This window comes from Arvicola amphibius, chromosome 5 (assembly GCF_903992535.2).
Source record: "Arvicola amphibius chromosome 5, mArvAmp1.2, whole genome shotgun sequence".
NCBI classification, from domain to species: Eukaryota; Metazoa; Chordata; class Mammalia; order Rodentia; family Cricetidae; genus Arvicola; species Arvicola amphibius.
In genome coordinates this window covers 138,019,702-138,043,476 of record NC_052051.1, presented here as the reverse complement: position 1 = coordinate 138,043,476, position 23,775 = coordinate 138,019,702, and the positions used below count along the sequence as shown (strand labels likewise).

The window sequence follows — 23,775 nt, the reverse complement described above, 5'->3', positions numbered from 1 at the left end:
ACAGAAGTGAAGGATGATTGATGTTCAAGCTTATTCTAATCAAAGCTACATTCTGACTGAGTGCAGAGGAAGAATAATCATCAAAGCAAGATCAACACGGTATTGAAAGGCCTGTCTTCCTTCAGCATCACCAACACTGACTGATTCTGCTGGAACAGTTTTCATGGAGGATTTGCAAAGGCTGAAGACCTCCCCAGACTACTAAATAAACCACTAGATCATCAGCTAAGCAAGGCACAGGAAGCAATGCAGCAACCATGAAAACCAGGATCCAGCCCGTCCTCAACCCGCATATGATGCCATCCTCACACATTAACATGGTGGGGAAAGTGGGGCTTTTTACTTAATTATTCAATTGCCTGTACAAGAAAAAGTACAACTTTTCAATGTATAAACAATATCAAAGGACAGCTTAACTAAGTGTGAAGATTAAACCACAACTCTAAAGGTGAAGTCAGAGGCTAGTAACATGCACACATCACAAGGGAGTGCCTCTAGCTCCTAGAAGATTCATCAAAAACAAATGAAATACACAAAGGAAGGCTCCTGGACCACTTGACACCTGCGCATACAAGATTTGGGGGATGTCATGTGGAAAGAGAGTTTGGAGAACGTTACCAGAGAAGAGTACTTTCCTGAGACCAGGGATATTTTATTAGAATTGCCTGGCAAAATACCTCCACCCTTTATGCAATGTTATATTCCCAAACAATTTTCTGAATACTAATTTAGTAATTAAGACACTTTGATACTGAGAAGGAGTGTGTCTAAAATTACATCCTCAAGTTTTTTGAGCATTAAAAAAAAAAGGTGTTGCTAGTATTCCCTAGACATGATACGGACGCTGTATTCATGAACGCCCAACAACTGTGGTTGCCTGTATAAAACCTGCATAAGGCCATACCATTCCACATTCCAGCACGAGTGGATGAAGGATTCACAAGGCCCCACACCAACTGATGGTGAGCTACTGAGGAAGGGTAAGCTATTTTTCTCCAGTGACTAGGCCTCTGACAGGCTGTCAATGCCAAGTAGTCAGCCCTATGCCCATGCACATATAGGCAACACTAACTGGACTCTGTAGAAACAATAATAATATAGAACAAGAATTTAAGAGGTGGGTGGGGAAGGGAACACAAGAGAACTTGGGAGTGGAGAAGTATGATGAAAATGGATTAAACTCATGTATGAAATTCTCAAGATATATTAAAATTAAGTGTTATAATAATCACTTAACAATATTTCCTGTAATTGCAGTAAGTTCAGTAAGTGCAAATGTTACCAAGGGTCATCTCTGTATATATTAAAACAGTCCTTGCCAATGTAATGCCACACACCTTTAATCCCAGTACTTAAGAAGCAAAGGCAGTTTGCCTGTAAGTTTGAGGCCAACCGGGTCTACATAGTGAATCCCAAAAAAGTCAGGGCTATGTAAAGAGGCCCTGTCTCAATAATAACAATAACAATAACAATAATAACAAGAAGAAGGAGAAGGAGAAGGAGAAGGAGAAGGAGAAGAAGGAGAAGAAGAAGAAGAAGAAGAAGAAGAAGAAGAAGAAGAAGAAGAAGAAGAAGAAGAAGAAGAAGAAGAAGAAGATCCTTTCTGTATCTGAGTAAGGAGCACAGAATAAACTACCATAATGCTCATGAATCAGTCAAAAGACATCTGCTATTGTATATGACTGCTAATCTAAACAGAGAAGGTCTTGTACAGAATTAGATTTTTTAAAAAGTACTTAAAATATGTTCAGCAGAAATAATATGTAAGCCAGAGGTTTTTAAGCTATAACTGCAAAAGTGTACAAAAGTCAAAATAATTATGCTTGATGTGTTTTGACACTTACAGCTTTTAAACTAAAATAAAATGAAAGCAATTTGAGTTTACATATGTGTACGTGGGTGCACATGAATGTGCGCATGTGCCTGTGGAGGTCAGAGGATAACCTCATGTGTCAGTCCCCAAGCACCACCCTCTTTCTCACTCCCTCCCTCCCTCCCTTCCTTTCAAGACTAGGTTTCTCACTGGCCTGAAGCTCAGCGCAGGCTAGGCTGGCTGGCCCTGAGTCCCCAGGCTCCACCAGGCTGCACAGCCCAGCACTAGACCTGTAAGAATGTACCACCACACCTACCTTTTTTAGAGGTTCAAGAGCTCAAACCCAGGTCCTTGCATAAATTTTACTGACTATACTATCTCCCCAGCCCAATATATGATTTTCAAATAAAAAACATATGCTCTAAAAACACTGGTAAAAAAATGTATAGGTTCTTGCTACCAGGGTAAGAGGTAGGCAGAAAATCAGTTGATCGTCTCCTCCCTATAAACACTTACCTTTGCTTGTCAGAGATGTATTGGTATGGAAAGTTTTGTTGACAAGTTACAGTACTACTTTGTTGCTGTTGCCTTAGGGAGACTTGGGGGATTCTTTTAGACGGGGTCTCACTCATTGGGGATTCTTTTAGACAGGGTCTCACTCATTATGTTGCTCTGGTTAGCCTGCAACTTTGTAGATCAGGCTGGCCTTGAACTCATAGAAATCTGCCATCAGGGTTTCCCTGAGGGTCGATGTGCTAAAGGTTACTGCTGGAAAAACTTTTCACCTAGCGGGGTATCTTTTCACTATTGGTACACCCCTAAAAAGTACTGCAGAATACCAGGCTCTTCCCCCTCTTCTGCCTGTGGCCACGAGCTAAGTAGTTCTGTTCTACAACTCACTCCCCACTACTGCCGCCAGCATCCTGCCACCGGCCTAAAAGCAACCTGCATCGTGGACTGGAAACTCTTAAAACAATGAGCCAAAATAAACCTTGTCTCTATCACGGTAGTTTGACTGAGGAACTTCCACTGCACAGCTGACTTACACAAGCTCTCCCTTGAGTAAGCAGGAGAGCCCAAACCACAGAGGCAGCAGTGATAACTGGCTGATCTCATCCTTCTCCATTGGTCTCCTCAATGCCACGCCTCTTCCCATCTCTCCTATCTTCTGAGGAGTACTTACCATTATAAATTTCTCATACTTCCTCTCTCCAAGATTTTTCATATAAAAATACAGGCTGAATGCTTAAAACCATGTTTTAATGATGTACTTGTGATAAACAGTGTTGACTCAGCCAAAGAAATAGATACAAACCTGTATGCCAGTGTGGGTGCAGGCTAACTTTGTAAATTCAATACATCTGCCGTCATTCACATCCCAGAGGCACATCTCTCTATAAAACAAAATAATTGCTCACTCGGAATCTAATATACAAAAGTACAGTGGCTTAGAGTTAAGCTTCCATTGAAACTAATATATTACCAGAAGGAAAGTAGCTAATATTCATTATTGCTATTGATCAAATTTTCCATTCCTCTCGCTCACTATCTAATACCATTTCCACTCTGTCAACACCCCACCTGTGTCTCCATCCTTTTTATAGTAGAAATATATTCCTAGCTCTTCACTGGTTGCTAGAGTCTTGTGAGTAGTTCTGGGCAGACCTGTGAGGCTCTCTAGAATGTTCCAACTCCTTCACAGAGGTTCCTGATAGTGGCTGCTTCAGCTAGCAGTTGTTCCCTTGTCCTGAAGCTCAAAGCAAGGATAAGGAAGAGCGGTATCTAAACTGCCGTCCTGTGTTATCAGTGCACCATGCACTTGCAGCACTGCAGAACACCAATCGGCTAACGTCAACAGAAACCCAAACGTCAGCACACCTCTACAGCCCTTATTCGTGTTAGTTTTATTCCACGAATACCAAAAAAACCTAAAAATACACTGAAAATTGGACATACTGATATGCCTTGTCTTTTAAAGAAATAAGGTATATTTAACAGAAAATACTAATAAAATGTAATGATATTTACTGGAGTTTTTCATTTTGATATCACTGCTACATCTCAAATGATATAAAAATATTTGTGTTGGCCGGGCGGTGGTGGCGCACGCCTTTAATCCCAGCACTCGGGAGGCAGAGGCAGGCGGATCTCTGTGAGTTCGAGACCAGCCTGGTCTACAAGAGCTAGTTCCAGGACAGGCTCTAAAAAGCTGCAGAGAAACCCTGTCTCGAAAAACAAAAAAAAAAAAAAAAAAAAAAAAAAATTATATATATATATATATATTTGTGTTGTTTGGTGGTAGGTTTTTGAGACAGAATCTTGCTGAAACAATTTTCTATCAACATTCTCATTAAACCAAGAATTCCAATGAAAATTAGCTTTTAATTGACAACAAAAGTACTACATTTTACTTGCTGTTATCTCTTCCTGTTCCAAAAGATAAATAACAACCCAAAAATTATAGAGGAGAAAAATATGTTTCATATAAATTTCTACAGTTCTCCAACTTGTTTCAAAAAACCCAAAAATGTTTTTACAGTTATTCCCACTCTGGGCCCCACAGACACTGTTCAGTGGCCTGCCTCTCCACCACAAGGGCCGTTCTGAGACAGGGCAAAACGAGCTTCAGCAGCATAAGAAGGGCAAAGACTTGGCAGAGCTCCGCCTCCCTCCTGTGACAGCCTGGCATCACCTGAGTTTTTTAAAAGCCCAAAGACGCCTGCTGATTCAATAATGCCATGCAAACTACTGTGTGCTTTTACCTTCATCATATTCTGAATTCCTCAAAAAGCAAAGAAAAGCAATAAAGTATTACAGAAAACCAGTTGTGGAAAAATTATATATCCTTGAAAACTATAAATCAAGCCAGGCTTGGCAGCACGTGCCTTTAATCCCAGCACTCAGGAGGCAGAGGCAGGTGGATCTCTAGCCTAAAACATCAGTTCCAAGACAGCCAGGGCTATGTGGAGAAATCCTGCCTCTAAAAAACAAAAACACAAATAAAACAAAACCCTATAATTCAAACACCCTCCTTCAGTTTTAGACAGTGCAAGAAGATACTGTAATCGAAAGAAAACTCTCCCTAAACTGATGCAAGTTATAAAGTACAAAAACAGAAAAGTCACATGGCAATCTATAAACACGACTTTAACATTTATTTTTTACCTATATGTTTATGTGTGGTGTGCCATATGCATGTGGGTGCCCGTAGAGGCAAGAGGATCCCCTGGAGCAGAATTTAAAGACTGTGAGTCGCCTGACATGGATTCTGAGAACTAAATCCAGGTACTCCAGAAGAGCAGTAAGTGCTATTTAACTCTGCCCTTATAAACACAATTTGTAAGTGTCAAATACATAATACATCCTTTTATTGAGACGGGATCTCATTATGTAGCCCTGGCAAGCCTGGAGTTTTCTTTGTAAACCAGGTTGGTTGTATACTCATAGAGATCTACCTGACCCTGTGACCTAAATGACAGGATTAAAAGTGTACACTACCATACCCAGCCAAAATCTACATTTTTTTTTAAGACGTAGAAAATTTAGGGGGGAAAGAAAAAGCCTGACCAAACATCTGAAAATAAAAAACAAAATATTGTGGGATGGTGGTGGTGCACACCTTTAATCCCAACACTTAGGGAATAGAGGCAGGCAGATCTGTGAGTTCAAGGCCAGCTTAATCTACTGGGATAGCACCAGGACAGCCAGGGCTACACAGAGAACCCTGACCTGAAAAACACAAAACCAAACCCAGAATACGACTTACCCATTTGCAGATGCGCTCACAGTGTACTGTTTGTCCCCAGAAGCACAAGCTTTTGATAAACAAGTGATCGATGCTGTGTGACCAAATAACAGTGCTCGTGGATTAACCTAGAAAGGAAAAAAAAAAAAAAAAACGCTACTATAAATAGCAAATTAAAGATTAAACACGAGGCTGGAGAGATGGGGCAGTGATAAAAAGCACATGCCATTCTTTCAGATGACCAGAGATTGGCTCACAACCAAATGTCTGTAACTTCAGTTTCTGATCTCTATGAATATTAACAGCACGTGCACATACACATATACACCTAAGTCATCCGACAGCTCGTTCACATACACACAGAAAGTCACACATATACACATGAGTAAATAATTTTTTAAAGTTAACCTTTCAATTAGTAATCATGTTAAGTACTCAATATCAGTATAAAGACACAGATTGAAAAAATAATGCCCAGAACACTGTAAAGTGCAGGAGAATAAGGAACTGTGCAATGTGGTAGTAATTTCTGACATATTTAGGATGTATGGCAAACATTCGCATACTCACTTCCAGGTCTACTGAAAGGTCCCAGAGACAGATCTGTCCATCGTGGCATCCAGTTACAATTGTGCCCCCGTCATCTGTTAGCAGCACTGATGAAATGCAATGGGTAGGGGCTTTGCGGCCCCAAAGGACAATGGGCAAAACTAGACTGTTCCCTGCCATTGCGTTTTCAAACCTGAAAATGTAATTAGAATAATGTCAGATATCATATTCTCTCTCAAACACATTATATCCCTTTATTATAAAGTCAACTTGCATAATTTGAAAATTATATTTTCCAAATATCAAATTTTAACCACTTAAAATCTTCTCAATTAAAAATAACTAATTTATCACAATCACTCCCAAATTAAGAGCTTTAAGAAATAGGCAAAAGTATTTACTGGAGGCATTCACAATTTTTAATTTTACTAATGAAAGGCTAATAATTTGAATACACATTTATTTATCATGAGTGTGCAAAGCAACTTTAAGTGCACATTTAAGCTTTTTATTTAATACTTTTTAAATAAAAAATACCAATCCAAATTCCACTCCCTCTCCTCCTCCCAGTCTCCTTCCACTCCCTCCACTCACCCTCCCACAATTTTTTTCAAGTTCTCAAACAGTCTTCTCAGGTTAGAAGACAAGAAAATGAGGCTTAAGCATTGCCCACCGAGGCAGAGAACTAGCAAGCCATGATGCTCGAATCCAAGTCTGGACTGTCTGGTCCCAAGTCATCTTCCACGAGTAAAACAGTCATTACAAAATTGTACTCAGAAAATGCAGTGTATGCCACCTCGTGATGACAGTGCATGCCTTTAATCCCAGCACTTTGGAGGCAGAGGCAGGATGATCCCAGAGTCCAGGCCAGCCTGGTCTACAGAACGAGCTCCAAGACAGCCAGGACTATAAAAAAACCCTGTCTTCAAAACCAAAAACAAAAAAAAAAAAAGAAAAAAATAAAAGAAAATGGAGTACACAAAAGAATGTGGTCAAAGATTGTAAAGAACTTACAAAGGTCTGAGACTCCGTCTAAGCATTGTGTTGGTGTAAACACATTTATTTAATCTCAGTCATTCCTGGCATTCCATAAATTAAGTACTCTCTCAGCACAGACACCGAGGCAGTGTCCTGAAGCAACAACTGACCCCAGAGCAGCCAACTCCAGAATCTAGGTCTTCCTTACTCTCTTCCACTGCGAGTAAGTAAGGTCTCAGACCTCAGTACATTTCCAAAGTAGTGCAAAATAATAATTCCCTCCCAAAGCAAACAAACAAAAAGGTCTTTTTCACTGTGTGCTAAACACTGAATGAATGTGCTTAATGGGAAACTCACTTAACCACTCTGAAGGTCAAATAGGTTCTTCGTTGCAATGAAACCCAGAGGAAAAATAATTTCCCTTAATCTATTGCATCCCAATCAAAGTCTGTTTCTGATGCGGAGGTTTAAATTAGAAATGACAAGTAAACAGTGTATACCTTTTGCAGGAAATAGTGAACATAACAAATCATTGTTTCATATAACAAAATTAAAAAGTATTTGGTAAAGTACTTATAATTGTGTAGTCAAAGACCTAAATAAATATGAGTTCAGAGAGTCCAGACTAAAGAGAACTCTGCTAGATCTAGGGAGTCACCTATAGCCTAGCAGATTATCAACCAAAAGAAATTATCTAAAAAGAAAATGGGGAAAGTAAAAGGCGTGAGGGACACTAAAATGCCTACGATAAACAACCTATATTTTTTTTACTGCAAAGTAGAATTACCAATTTGTTTCTCCAAAACACTTTTTCTTGTTACAAAATAGATATACCTTTAAAGAAAAAACTCAAGAGACACTTATTAATAAACTCTGCTTGTATCATAATCAGTTTCACAAGCTATCATGCAATTACAATTATTTCCATATTCTTATCAGATACTAGCAAGGAAAACTAAACTCCAAACTGGTTGTAATAAATTCAAAACACTGTGTTCCTGGAAGCATGGCATTCTCAAGAAGGACTTTCTGGAAAAGAGTATTTGGAAGGAGTACGTTTTTCCATGGTGGCAACATTCACTTTAAATCTTATCACCAAAGAAGATTTCTCCCAAGCAAACAAACAAGCTCAAGGCACTGAACACATCTGAGGATCTCTGAAGAACACCATTCCTCTAGATGATACTCCAGGACCCACTCAACACCGAGCCTACATCAGAGGCAATGAAAACAGACCCAGGTCTACGGAGTAGCTGGCAGCAAGTACCTCATAACATTACTTTTCTAAGCCCTTAAAAGTCTAATAAAATAAAGTGAAACTTTAGAAAAGCCACCAGAAGTACTAATGGAAAAACATGAACTAAAGGACAATGTGTCTTACAGCACTAAATCATATCAAATACTTCTATGGCTATACCTATCGCTATATAACTGATTAAAATGTGAAATGAGCCAAGTGGTGGTGGCACACCACCCAGCACTTGGGAGGCAGAGGCAGGTGAATCTCTATGAGGTCGAGGCCAGCCTGGTCTTCAGAAGGAGTTTCAGAATAGCCAGGACTGGTTCGCAGAGAAACCCTGTCTCAGAAAAAAAAAAAAAAAAAGTGAAATGAGCAAATTATTCCAGATTTAACTGGCTTGAATCATCAGATCACAAGATTAGGAATAGATTTACTCATCAGACCACAAGAATCTAATCTGAACTGATGAGCCAAGACACAAAATGCTATACCTGGGAATTATCTTAAATGGAAAAAGAAGCCATATAAATGTAGGGTGTGTTGTTCTTCAATCAATCACCAACATTCAACTAGTCAATTTAATTGTTAATACTCCATTCTCAACATAGCTAACATTATTATCTATTGCTTGAAAGGAATTATATACCCAAAGATTTTTATAGCAAATCAATGAACCAAGCCTCAGGATCCATGGAAACCAAAAGAAAAGAACTGTATATTCATGAAAAGGCCAAAAGCAAAACTATTACACTAATGAGTAAAATAATCTGTTAGTATATTAAGTTTAATAGAAATGCTTGAAGAAACTATGTTACCAACTCTCCAAAGCATTGTATGTATACTAACATTTTCTTTTTTTTTTCTTTTTGGTTTTTCGAGACAGGGTTTCCCTGTAGTTTCTAGAGCCTGTCCTGGAACGAGCTCTTGTAGACCAGGCTGGTCTCGAACTCAGAGATCCGCCTGCCTCTGCCTCCCATGTGTATACTAACATTTTCTAACTAGTACTTTCAGGGGAAATATTTCAAACTATGGCATTATCTTATAAATAGAAACAATTCAATTCTAGATGCTTCTGGAAACAGAAAATACAGAGCAGAGGCAATGGTTCAGTGGAGAAGGCACTTGTACAAGTGTAAGGGTCTGGAAATGTAATGTACATTGCTTTGTCAAACTGTCACATGCTGTTTGAGTTTCAAGGGAAGATGGCTCTGGGCTCTGGAAGCAGGATTGACCCTGTCATTTCAGATCCAAGTATGCTTGTCTTAAAGTATTCTCTAAGGCTGTTGTCCCTAATTCTGTGATAAAGAGGGACTAAAACATTGTGCTCTTTAGAACAGCTCAGGAAGCCCTTTCCAACAGAGGTGACCATTGTTCATCCCGTGATGTAAAAGTGTGAAAATGGAGCCAAAAATTCAGCCATGGGAATTTCATTCATGGAAATAATGCTTAAATGTTAGATAGTAACATATATGTATCATGAAAATTCACCCTAAATATTTTTAAATACAGAACTTAATAAGAGTGTGGGATTTCCCCCTCTGTATGCTGTGATTACCATTAATGCATAAAGAAAACTGGCTTGGCCTGATAGGGTAGAATAGAGGTAGGTGGGGAAACCAAAACTGAGGGAGAAAGAAGGGCAGAGTCAGAGAGAAGCCACGTAGGCCCACCAGAACCAGATGGAACTTTTCCCAGCAAGCCACAGCCATCTGGTGATACACAGATTAATACAAATGGGTTAAATTAATATGTAAGAGATTGCCAATAAGAAGCTAGAGCTAATGGGCCATGCAGTGATTTAATTAATATAGTTTCTGTGTGATTATTTCAGAGCTGAGCAGCAGGGAACCAAAAAGTGGCCTCCTTCAACATAAGAGTTTTCTTCAGGTAAACACGATACCGTCATCAGTCACCATTATCACACAGCCCCAACAATATAGTCCATATTTAAATTACGTCAATAATTTGTCTATAAAATGTCTTTCATTAGTACATAAAACACTCAAGTTTTATGTAGTGTATTTGCTTGTAGTGAACTCAAAGTATATGTCCTTCCAAAATCTTACATGGAAGCCCCTGTCAACCAGTGACTGCAAAGACAGGATCTATAAGAAGGATATGTTTTGTGAGGTCATAGGGAATGTCTTATGTGACTAGGTTACTGATAAGAGACAGCAGTGCTTCTGCTCTCTCTCCTTCACTTTAAGAACAAAGTGAAGCTGCAAACCAAGAGGAGAGCCCTCAAGAAAAACAAGCCTCACCAGGCAGAGGTGGCGCACGCCTTTAATCCCAGCACTCAGGATAAAAGAGGCAGGCGGATCTCTGTGAGTTCAAGGCCAGCCTGTTCTTCTTATCCTCATTGGTGCACAAACATACACGCAAGTAAAAGACACATACACATACTTTTTAAACCAGGTATAAGAATGCTAATTTTAGCCAGGTGGTGGTAGCACATGCCTTTTATTCCAACACTCAAGAGGCAGAAGCAGGCAGTTCTCTGGTGAGTTCAAGGTCAGCTTGCTTTACAGCGTGAGTTCCAGGACAGGCTCCAAAGCTACACAAGAAACCCTGTCTCAAAAAACAAACAAACAAAAAAAGAATGCTAATTTCTCTATACTATTGTTGTAACCTTTTTTATTGTGTAGACAGTGTTCTGACTGCAAGAATGCCTGCATGCCAGGTGGTCACCAGATCTTATTATAGATGGTTGTGAGTCACCATATGGTTGCTGGGAATTTTACTCAGGACCTCTGAAAGAGCATGTAGCAAGAATAATGAAAACCTAGAGATGGATATTGGGGTTCAAACTGAAAATCAGAAAAGCAAAACAGCCAGTCACTGGCTCTTACCTCTACCTCAGACCAAAAATGGACAATCGTGCCTCCACGAATCCTCAGGTTGAGACTGAACTGAGACCTGTCTCCTCCCGTTTCAAACTCCTCTCTAGTGCTGGGATTAAAGGCATGCACTACCACCGCCTGGCCTCTCTGGCTAACTAGTGTGGCTGCAGGGATTAAAGGTGTGTGCCACCACTGCCTGGCCTGTATGGCTGACTAGTGTGGCTGCTTTGCACTGACCTTCAGGCAAGCTTTATTTATTAAAACACAAATAATATACCAGTATAAGAGCAGCCAATGCTCATCCTTCCAACCCTTTTTGCTGTAACTTTCAAATGCAAAACAAGATGCATTTCTATCTTAGGAAAATGGGCATTTCCACAAAGGCATCAATATCTTCTTGGTCTGGGTGTTTTTTGTACACCAGATGGGCCTCCTGTTACTCATAGACAAAAACTCATGAGAGTGTGCATGTGTGAACTAGGGTGGACACTAACTACTGCCCTACCAGTGGGGAGTACAGAAAGCAGGGACTAAAGTCCTAAGAGCTAAACGTACTTGCCAGAGCAATAGTGAAAACAAGAAGTCTGCAAAGGTGTACTTGGATCCTCAGAGGTCATTCCTACATCATTTGTCAAAAGAGTGTGTTCAGCCGGGTGGTGGTGGCGCACGCCTTTAATCCCAGCACTCGGGAGGCAGAGGCAGGCAGATCTCTGTGAGTTCGAGGCCAGCCTGGTCTACAAGAGCTAGGTCCAGGACAGGCTCTAAAAAAGCTGCAGAGAAACCCTGTCTCGAAAAACCAAAAAAAAAAAAAAAAAAAAAAAAAAAGGGTGTTCAAGTCAAGATTACTGTATTGTGTCATCAACAAAGTAACCACCAAAATTATGAATTTTTGAGCCAGACGTGGTGGCATATGCCAGCCTGATCATCACAGTGAATTCCAAGATTGCCAAAGATACACAGTGAGACTACCTTAAGAAAACGAAAAATAAAATTAGAAGAAAATGGATTTTCATTATGCCTGTGCCCTTCCTACCAATTTATTAAAGACTTGGAAAACCTGAGGCAGTGAATGGTGTGGGATAATTGTCTGTATTCTGTCAATCATGTTTTAAATTAACGCTGATTGGCCAGGCAGGAAGTATAGGCGGGTCAACCAGACAGGAAGTAGAGGCAGGGCGATGAGAACAGGAGAATGCAAGGAAGGAGGAAGCCCATTCCTCCCACTCCTGCCCAGACTTCAAAGAAGCAACATGTGATCTGCCACGCTGTGAAAGGTACTGAGCCACATGGCTAACATAGATCAGAATAATGGGTTAATATAAGTGATAAGAGCTAATAAGTAACCTGAGCTAATGGGCCAATCAGTTTATAACTTATGTAGACCTGGGTGTGATTTTCTTTGGGGCTTGCCGGCTGTGGGGTACTGAGCGGGACAGAATAATAAGCAAGCCCCCTCATGTTACAAGTGAAAAGAGAGCTAGGTCAGGAAACGCAGAGAAGCATCCCAGTACTCAGCTGCTTCCCTAAAAAAGCACTTCCGGAATGTGGGAGCTGTGAGGGACACCACCTTGTCAGCACGCAGCAGACAAGACCATCCTTTCTATTTGGATGGCAGGAAACAATACTCTCGATGAACATGACACTTTGGGGTTGCTATGGTGAAAGAAGCTCCAGTACTCAAAAGAGTGTGTGGAATGAACAGATGGTAACACGGCAACACACTCATTTCTTATTACTGAAACAGCCCTAAATGCATGAGTGAGGCATTTTGAAGGCCTGCATGGCTATCCTTTCAGAAATAAACCACAATTTTAAAAGGCATTCACAGATTTTGAAGCACAATAATCATGTTTTAAAAGTCTGGGCTGCCATTAGTTGTCCAAGCGTCTCACTGATACTCCATCCATCACCCATCGGCATCAACTGTAGTAGTTACTGATTGCCAAAAGCAAAACATGCCTGCCAGCTCCTACTCTCCAGCAGACATAGATTCCACTTAGTAGAAGGAGCTTGTTTCTTCCCTTACCTCTCACCTTCTCTGCATCTCCAATCATTTCTACTATTTCTCTTCTAGTATCCTCAAACTCTAAATTGAGCCCTAAAACTTTACCACATATAAACTAAATTGCCCAGAAAAACAACCATGGTAGAGGTTAAAATGTCTCAGTAATCAGAAGATCAGTAAAATATGCTGTGTAAGTGGGAAGGTATGAGAGTCACCTTGGCTGGAGAAGCAGCAGCTCTCCCATTGGCTGGCTCTAAACTCTGAGGATATAGGTAACCTAAGTTACAGCATTCAGATTTACATTACCTTCCTCCTTAGAGACCACAGGCAAGGGCTCTGCCTAGCTACAAACTGCTCTGACTAGGCCACCAATGGCCTCCTAAGCTAAACAAAGCTCAGGTTTTGTTCTTTATCTTAACTAATCTACCAGCAGCATTTGACATGGTTCACACAGCCACCATGAAAGACCTCGTTGCCTGGCCTCCACGTCTGCATACTTTCATGACTTTTATTCTATTTTTCCTACCCTAGTTCCCATTCCTCCTCCTTAAATACATGTGTGCATGTATGTTATGTATGTATTATGCATGCATGCACATATGCATAAAATCTAGCCCTTGCCTGGTGGCAAAGGTGCAGCAATGTGATCCTGGATCATGGTGCTGCAAGTGGCATGTGGTGCTCATGGGACCCATTCTGCTGGTGGTGCGTAAACTGACAATATGAATTGCTAGCAACAGAGAATGGTACGTGGACCTGTGGGAATCAGCAACTATGCACAGGAAGCTTTGGGGGATTCTGATTGCTAAGGTCTACCTGAAGATAGGCCAAAATTTAAAGCAAGATGAACTGCAATGCCTTAAAGAGTGTGAAGGCCGCAGTGAACTCTACAACCCTGTAGGAGAGGCAACTGAAGTCAATGAGGCACTCTGCAGAAAACCAGAGCTCATCAACAAATCCTCTTATGCAGATGGCTGGGCGATCATGACACTGAGCAACCCTTCAGAACTGAATGAACTAATGAGTGACGAAATGTATGAGAAATATGTGAAACCCATTAAGGAGTGAACATGGCTCGTGCACACACACACACACACACACACACAGAGAGAGAGAGAGAGAGAGAGAGAGAGAGAGAGAGAGAACAAATAAAACAGTGACATGACTGGCCTCAGCATGATCATCTTAAATTAGTGTTGTAGAAAAGACTTGAAATAGTTTGTAGCAAAAACGATGGGAAAAAAAACTATTCTCAACGGTGCTATTAAAGAACCCCCCCCCAACTTCCTAATGTGTGCAGATAAACACAACGTGCACTGCATCTTTTTATAATACCCCAGCCTACATATTTAGACTAGGGGATAAAATCTGGGGTTTAGAATTCATGAGATTATCTATATTAAATAATGGTTATGAAGCTGGGTGTAGTGGTGCACCAACCTTTAATTCTAACACTCAGCAGGCAGATCTCTGTGAGTTTGAGACCAACCTAGTTTACATAGCAAGTACCAGGCCAGCCAAGATACATGGTGAGCCCCTACCTCTCTTGGTTAGGGTTTCAAATGCTGTGACAAAACACCATGACTATAAACAACTTTTGTAGGACAGGGTTTATTTCAATTATATTTCCATATCACAGTCCTATCACCAAAGAAGTCAGGGCAGGGACCTGAAAGCAGGAACTGATGCAGAGGCCATCAAGAAAAGCTGCTTATGGGCTTGCTCCTCATGGTTTGCTCAGCCTGCTTTCTTATAGCACCCAGGACCACCAGTCCGGAGGTGGCACTGCCCCAAAATAAGCTGAGCTCTCCCACATCAATTATCAGTCATGAAAATGCCCCACAGGCCCCACTGTGGGGTGGGGAATTTTGTCAGTTGATGTTCCCTCTTCCCAACTGATGCTAGCTTGTGTCAAGTGAATATAAAACAGCCAGCATATTACTGGGGTGGAAGGGTGGTTATAAAAATTCCATACTTCAGGATAACAATGTAATTCTCACATAGCATTGTGAGACTATATATTAACGCATTTATATGCATCCCTGGACTTTGGTGAATTGGAAAGCCCTGGGAGCACAGTAAGTGTGTGTTACACAGCGTCAGATGAAGGGCAGGACTGCTTTAACTTTACCATGCGCTGCACTGGCTGCTGCTGCTACTTTTACAAAGGGAAGCAATGGCTCTGCAGCACAGCAGAAACAAATGAAACATTCATCCTCTTCAAAATAAAATATCTTCTATACAACATCCATTCTCCCGCTCGCTTAGGGCTGGCTTCTGAACTCCAAACTCCTGGGCATAACTAAGTTTCTGAGAGTTAACATGCCCTAAAATGAAACCCTAATCTTCTCCCCTGAAACCCCTCCTAGCAGTTCCCCTGCATCTGGTGACTAAGAACCTCCTGCAACTCCAAGAGCCCAGGGATCATCTGCCCCCTCTGGCCTCCACTCTCATACACAGGGCATTCCCTCACACAAGCATACACACTACAGAAATAAAAGTGAGAAAAGTAAGTTGGGTGTGGTAACACCTGCCATGAATCCTAGCACTCGGAGACAGAAGCCAGCCTGCTCTACAGAGAGCCTCAGGTCTTCATAGTAATATGTCTTAAAGGGCAGAGAAAGAGAGAGCATGGCATCAGAGCAGGCGGAGAAAAACAAACTACAGGAACATGAAGTAAGTGTGGCACTATTATGGGGGGGGGGGGGGAATGAAAACAGGAAAACCGACACGTTGTATGGAAAAGAAACTGGATCACAACCTGTGACATACAAAAGAGCAGAGAAGGGGCTGGAGAGATGGCTCAGCGGTTAAGAGCACTGCCTGCTCTTCCAAAGGTCCTGAGTTCAATTCCCAGCAACCACATGGTGGCTCACAACCATCTGTAATGAGGTCTGGTGCCCTCTTCTGGCCTTCAGGCATACACACAGACAGAATACTGTATACATAATAAATAAATAAATATTTTTTTAAAAAAGAGCAGAGAATGGGTATCTTGAGGATCTACAAATTTCAAAGAAAACTATGAAATCAGTAAAGCATAACAATGGAGGAATAACTGAAAGATTCAAGAAAAACAGAAATGAAGCCTATAACCACAAACTAAATGCAGGGGAGAATCTATTCTGTTGAAATTGGAAGTGTCTGTTCAGCGAAGTGCATCACAGGAAAGGTTATTAACAAGTGGCATATTGGGAAGAGATACATTTGCGATTCTTACAGGACTGGTGTCTAGGAAACACCAGTCATGTTCACATGAACAAGTTCAGATCGACCACACACATAGGAAACACCAGTCATGTTCACATGAACAAGTTCAGATCGACCACACACATCTGTGCTAGGATCTGGATACAGACAGAGTAGGTCTACCACGGTTTAGTGCTGAAACTTAATCCCCACTGTAAGGCAGTGGAAACTAATCCATGCTATTTAGAGGTGAGGCCCCTGGGAAATGATTATCATTGGCTGATATCCTCAGAATGGAGCCCGTTAACTAAACATGGGTAGTTTTATAAAAGCAGGGAGGCCAGAAGATACACTGCGCGCGCACACACACACAGGCACACACATATGCATTTCCTGTCTCTGGCTGGATGATGCATGTGCTGTCTCCACACATATGTACATACATGTGCATTCCCTGTCTGACTAGTTGATACATGTGCTGCCTCAGTACCAGCTAAAAAGGTACAGTACCAGCAAAAGGCCCCTCAAAGTTGGACCTCCAGGACACTGAGCAAAAATAACCCACTTCATATTAGGGGGAAAAAAATCTGTGATATTGTGTTATTGACAACAGACTAAGACAGGAACTACAAAATAAAAATGATGAATAGGCAATTTTACAGAAAGAAAAACCAAAAGAAGATAAAAAGCTTTTCAGAAAATGATCAATTTCAGGGTTGGGGATACAGCATGGTGGCGGAGTACTTGCCTAGCATGTTTGAGACCATGGGTTCAATCCCAGTACCACAAAGAAAAAAATTAAAGCTCAAATTCATTGTAAATTGACACTTAATTTTATATTTAATTGTCTGGAAAAAGAGATGGGGTTCTGAGTACCTCTAAGCACCTGTGCAGCCCTGGCTGTCATGGACCTGGCTTTGTAGTTTCAAGGCTGGCCTTGAACTCAAGGATCTGCCAGCATCTGATTCCCAGGTGCTGGGATTAAAGGTGTGCACCACCACCACCCAGCAAAAATAATCTTTTTAAAGTTAAATAAAGAAATAAAATATCTTTCAGAAATTAGAAGCAATAGTCAATTTAGGAAAAAAAAGAAACAATACATAGTGTAAGCTCTGGGAATTAAAAATTTAGGCACTCCAAACAGTATGCATTTAGTAAGACAGACAAAAGGCGGTACCTCACATGCATTATACTGGGTGCCACTGAGTGAATAAGCAGGAAAATGGGAGTAAGAGTTGGAATAATAGGATAGAATATGAACGAGCATATAGAACCACTACACTGATGAGCACTGAACTCGGCCATCTCTACCTGATGTTCAAAATAAACTTTAAAGGTTCACCTCTTTTTTAAAAAATATCTACTTGTTTATTTATTTATTATGTATATAATATTCTGTTTGTGTGTCTGCCTGCAAGCCAGAAGAGGGTATCAGATCTCATTTCAGATGGTTGTGAGCCACCATGTGAATTGAACTCAGGACCTTTGGAAGAGCAGGCAATGCTCTTAACCTCTGAGCCATCTCTCCAGCCCCAAAGGTTCACCTCTTAACAGACAGCACACCACTAAAGCCCAAGGCCAACCTACTTCTCTTGAGGTAGGTACCTTGAGCTTTGAAGATAAATACAGAAATAGCTCACTCCTTTATTTTAAAGACAGGGTCTCTCTGTAGTCTGGGCTGTCCTGGAATTCAGGCTAGCCTCCAACTCAGAGACCCATCAGCCTCTGCCCCTCCCTCTCGAATGCTAGGACTAAAGGTGTGAGTCACCACACCTGCCTAGCTCCCCTACTTAATGCTGAACTCTCACATGGAAAAACTGTAGTCATGATACAAGAAAATGTCCAGATTATAAGGCTTTGTACCCCAAATTTTAAGTTCCCCTGGGTAGGGCTAATTCTCTGATTTGTCCAGTCCCCCAAATCTTTTGTCCTTCTAGGAAAGTAGAGTTCTGGAGAATTTCTAAATAGAAATTTTGACAAATTAAATACTCTACATAATTTATCATTAACATTTGACAATAAGGCATTTCTTGGTAGTGATGCTAGTTTGTCTCTTGACTTGAAGCACCAGAGATCTAGCTACCGTTTTGAGTAAAAAAACAAAGTAGATTTTCATTCTTTATAATAAAGACAATTTCAATGCAAGATTTTCATTTCGAATCTGCCAACTACCTCTATACTGTCATAAGGTTGTTTATAAAATGAAAGGCTGAAACCAAACTAGAAATTTTATGCAACAAAATAGCAACAACTCAATTTTTTTCATATAACATTTGATGGTTGTAATCTTATAAAGAAAGTCCTAAAAAAAAAAAGTCATTGAAAAGAATCATAGCCACGCATGGTGTATGACTTTAGTCTCGGCACTCAGGAAGCAGATCTCAGGCCGAACTCTGAGACTTTGAGACCAGACTGTATTATAGTGAGTTCTAGGACAGCCAAAGGTATACAAGGAGAGACTTCCTCTCAAAAACAATCAAAAATAAGTAAACAAAAAAAAGAAAAGTTGGGTGATGGTGGCACACACCTTTAATCCCAGCACTCAGGAGTCAGAGGTAGGTAGATCTCTGTGAATTCAAGTCCAGCCTGGTCTACAGCCCTAGTCCCAAGGCAACCAAGGCTACTCTGGAAAAACCCTGTCACAAGAAAAAAAGGCAGGAAGGAAGGAAGAAAATAAATTAAGAAAGTAGTTTACCTTTTTTGTCCTGGGAGAAAAGGGTAAAGAATATACAGCTGGTACTAAGAACTAAAGTCAGCCACATGAAAACATGCGACAAACCTGAACCTGCAAGAGTTGCAGAATAGAAGAACTAGGGAATTCTGCATAGAACTTAAGGTGCAGCCATTAAAGGTGGATCAAAAGCAATATCATTTTAAAATCAAAGGCAGGGTAGCTCTGGTTGAGAGCATAGCTTCAGAATGCCAGGATCGATCAATAAGAAAAATAGCAGACATCCTGTCAAAGCAAGTCCTAAAAAGGAGCAATCAAGCGCCAGCTCCAAGATGTACCTCTAACAGGCGTTGTTGCCCTTAGCCAGTAATGCCAACTGAAGAGTAGTACCAACAGGAAAAGGTAGATAAGAACGTAGGCATCCCAAAGCAAGAGCACTGCCCCAAAACACTGCCAATAAACACCCACAAGCATCGCAAGTCACCCGACCCAGTTCAGAGTATTCCTGGGAGCAAAGCAGCCCACCTCAAGACTAGGGCCACTCTCACAAGCAATAAATGTCACCAGGCTAGGGGTCCTAAAGACACCCTGATGAGCTCCAACGCTCCTGAGAAAAGGCTCCTGCAGGTGACCTGAAGCACCACACTGAGCAATCAACCATAACAATCTGACAGCAGGAATGGTCCCCAGCCCGGCAGGGCTCGTGACCCTTGAACTCTGACCCCTGCCTTCCAAGGCTAAGTTCTAGAGCTGGTTTTTCACATAGAGGCTCCAGAGCTCCTACCTGTCAAAGCTTCACCTCAGGCGATAACCATGTCTGTTGGAGATGCTGTGGGCGCCTCCGCAAAGAAGGCAAAGGCGGAGGCGTACGCGAGGAAAACCAGGCGGCCGTGGGTCCAGGTGGGCGAACCCAGGGAACCCCACGCCCAGGCAGCCACCGTCACCCTGCCTGGGTTGCAAGGTGCCACCACCGCCGCCGCTGCCGCTGCTGCTACTGCTGCAGTAAATCAGCTGACACCGGCCTCACTTGCCGTAAATCAGCAGACACCAGCCTCGACTGCCGTGACGTCCGCTGCAACTGTCGCAAAAAACGAGGCGGGGTGGAAAGGGTTCACGGTTTCTCAGCACGCCCTGCCAAAGTAGGCGTAGTCTGGTTACTATAGCGACTGGAACCCGCTGTATGTGCGCCTCCGCCATGTTGGTTACTGTGCGGCTAGTCTAAGGTCCCTTCTCTCTTTCAAAATAAAGGGTGACAGAATAGCATACGAGGATGGAATGGTCAGTCTAGGAAATCAAGTCTTCCCTGGACCAAGACACACAGACACACTCTACCCTGGGAAAACATCCAGGTCTTCTTAACTAAACGCTGTGATGTCTCTAGCCAGCCCACCAAGCTTACCTCTTATTTCTTGCTCTCATATCTCCTGCATTTTTTGTCAGTTATTGTTGTTCATTTTGACATTTTGACTGAGGTAAGATGAAATCTCAAAGTTTCGATTTGCATTTCCTTAATTGCTGAGGACAATGAACTTTTTTTTTTTTTTTAGCTGTTTCTTCGCTGTGTGTGTGTGTGTGTGTGTGTGTGTGTTTTACGTTAAGTACAGTACAGAAGCTGGCTGCTATAGCTTATGAGGAAACATCGGGATACTGGTGCTTCTCGTATATTTCTGGAGTGAAGATGTCCAGACTTGGAATAAAGTAAAGAAAAAGTTTGTAATTATCAAAAATAACAATTTTTTTGATAGGAAGCCTTTTACCCACACCAAACTTCAGCACGCTTTTGGACAAATTAGTGAGGGAATTATACTGTCTGAAAGAGCTGATTCTCCTCTGCTCAAGAACCTTAAGGTCCCATGCTCTAGGTTAAGACCAATTACAATGTTGCTACTCACAGTGTGTTCCTTGAGGGCATATCCCCAAAAGCCTTTTTTTTTTCAAAGATTTATTTATTTATTATAAACATAATAAATAAAACACTCCATGTATGCCCATACACCAGAAGAGGGCGCCAGATCCCATTACAGATGGTTGTGAGCCATCATGTGGTTGCTGGGAATTGAACTCAGGACCTCTGGAAGAGCAGTCAGTGCTCATAACCTCTGAGCCATCTCTCCAGCCCAAAAGCCTTTTTTTAGAAATGGAGACTTTCAAAGTTTCCCTCAGACCTATTGATCCTGAAGCTTAAGAAGAAAATTCTCAAGTGCATTCTTTATGCTGTAGCTTTCCAGAACTGCAAAATTCTTACCTACCTGTAAATCTACAGAGCTTATAAAGATGAAAAAAATACAAAACATAAATATTTTTTTCCTATCTTTTTAACAAAACCAGCCAGTTGCAACAAAGGCTTCCTTCCATTCATTCATTGGTAATAACCTACATTTGGGAGCAAGATGGAAAAATCTAAGTTATTGATTGAGTTTGTTTTAATTTCCAAGACATCAAAGAGGTTATACTCATGACTGAGAGGAGAGAATAGAAGCAGCACGCACGGAAAGGGAGGAAGTTTGAACAGTGTTCTTCCCTTCCTGCACTGAGGAGTTATCCGTTCTCTCTTCTCCATAGGAGCATTGCACAAGGGCAGACTTCCTCTATTCATGGAGTTCAGTAACTTCTCTGTCTGGTTCTGTGTTGTGGGTAAGAAATTACTCCAGTCACTCTGGAAATCAGTGTTGAGAATTCTCAAAAAGCAAAAAGTAAATCTACCATATGACCCAGCTATACCACGCTTTGACATATGCCCAAAGACTTGAAAACCTACTCCAGTGTTATTTTTTCCATTCATGTCCTTTACTTCTCTGTCCACAATTGCAGGGAAATGGGACCAAAATGGTCCATTCAACCGATGAACATAAACTGATGAATGAATAATGAAAATATGGTGTATATATACATGATGGGATACTATTCAGCTATTTTAAAAAAATGAAATTTTCACCGGGCAGTGGTGGCGCACGCCTTTAATCCCAGCACTCGGGAGGCAGAGGCAGGCAGATCTCTGTGAATTTGAGGTCAGCCTGGTCTACAAGAGCTAGTTCCATGACAGGCTCCAAAACTACAGAGAAACCCTGTCTCAAACAAACAAACAAAAAAAAAAGAACCAAAAAAAATGAAATTTTCAGGCAAATGAATGGAACTAGAAGAAGTCATATTGAGTGAGGTAACCTGGACCAAATAATACTGAAGTGTGGAGTGAGAAGTTTCAGTTGAGGGTACTGCTGAGTGCAGATCCCACAGGAAGGTGACTCTCAACACCCACATGAAATGAGGAAGGAGTGGGAACTGGGCGTGGTGTGCAACACACTAGAAATCTCTGAAAACGTTTCCCTGAGGAGTGGTGAGACAAATCCACATCCATTTGAGAATAGAGTCTTAAATTATCCTCAAATGGAGTTTGAGTCTTAAAAAATTTTATTGCTTTATAAATAATACCAGTCAAAATTTCCACTTCCTTCCCTCCTCCCACCTAACTCTCGCTCCCCGCTCACCCTCCCCGCTCCAGTCCTAAGAGAGGGCAGGGTACCCTGCCCTGTGGGAAGTCCAAGCCCCTTCCCCCCTCCCTCCAGGCTTAGGAAGGTATGCATCCAAATAGAATAGGTACAGGCAGTAGAGACAAATCCCAGTGCCATTATCATTGACTTCTCAGTCTGCCTCAATTGTGAGCCACATTCAGAGGGTCCAGTTTGATTCCATGCTCCTTCAGTCTCAATCCAGATGGATTTGGTGAGCTCCCATTAGATCAGGTACACTGTCTCAGTGGGTGGACCAACCCCTTGTGGTCCTGACTTCCTTGGCCATATTCTCCCTCCTTCTCTTCAACTGGACCTGGGAGCTCAGTCCAGTGCTCCAATGTGGGTCTCTCTATCTCCATCTGCCACCGGACAAAGGTTCTATGGTGATATTCAAGATAGTCATCAGTCTGACTGTGGGGTAAGGCCAGTTCAGGCATCCTCTCCTCCACTGCCCAGGGTCCTATCTGGGGACATCCCTGTGGACATCTGGGACAATAAGAGCAACAATGAATAAATGGGACCTCCTGAAACTGAGAAGCTTCTGTAAGCAAAGGACACAGTCATTAAGACAAAAAGGCAGCCTACTGAATGAGAGAAGATCTTCACCAACCCCACATCAGACAAAGGACTGATCTCCAAAATATATAAAGAACTCAAGAAACTAGACATTAAAATTCTAAATAACCCAATTAAAAAATGGGGTGCTGAACAGAACAGAGAATTCTCAACAGAAGAATTTCAAATGGCCAAAAGATACTTAAGGACATGTTCAACTTCTTAGTGATCAGGGAAATGTAAATCAAAACAACTTTGAGATATCACCTTACACCTGTCAGAATGGCTAAAATCAAAACCACCAATGATAACCTATGCTGGAGAGGATGTGGAGTAAGAGGAACACTCATCCATTGCTGGTGGGAATGCAAACTTGTGCAACCACTTTGGAAATCAGTGTGGCAGTTTCTCAGAAAATTGGGAGTCAGCCTACCCCAGGATCCAGCAATACCACTCTTGGGAATATACCCAAGAGTTGCCCAATCATACTACAAAAGCATTTTTCAACTATGTTCATAGCAGCATTATTTGTAATAGCCAGAACCTGGAAACAACCTAGATGTCCCTCAAAGGAAGAATGGATAAAGAAAGTTTGGCACATCTACACATTAGAGTACTACTCAGCGGTAAAAAAAAAAAAAAAAAAAAAAAAAAATGACAGTTTGAATTTTGCATGCAAAT

The 23,775-nt window shown here is 41.4% G+C and overlaps 1 protein-coding gene across 1 annotated transcript in view; it reads right to left on the bottom strand.

Annotated features, from left to right (window-relative positions):
* Wdr7 (WD repeat domain 7) overlaps positions 1 to 20,046 on the bottom strand; it is a 279,897-nt gene extending 259,851 nt beyond the window's left edge. Inside the window, exons 1-4 of the mRNA XM_038330658.2 lie at positions 19,815 to 20,046; positions 6,129 to 6,300; positions 5,580 to 5,686; positions 3,129 to 3,207 (exon numbers count right to left, since the gene is read on the bottom strand). Of these exons, the coding sequence (XP_038186586.1) occupies positions 3,129 to 3,207; positions 5,580 to 5,686; positions 6,129 to 6,287 (345 nt within the window). The 5' untranslated portion in view covers positions 6,288 to 6,300; positions 19,815 to 20,046. The remainder of the gene's footprint in view (positions 1 to 3,128; positions 3,208 to 5,579; positions 5,687 to 6,128; positions 6,301 to 19,814) is intronic.
* Between the last annotated feature and the right edge of the window lie 3,729 nt (positions 20,047 to 23,775).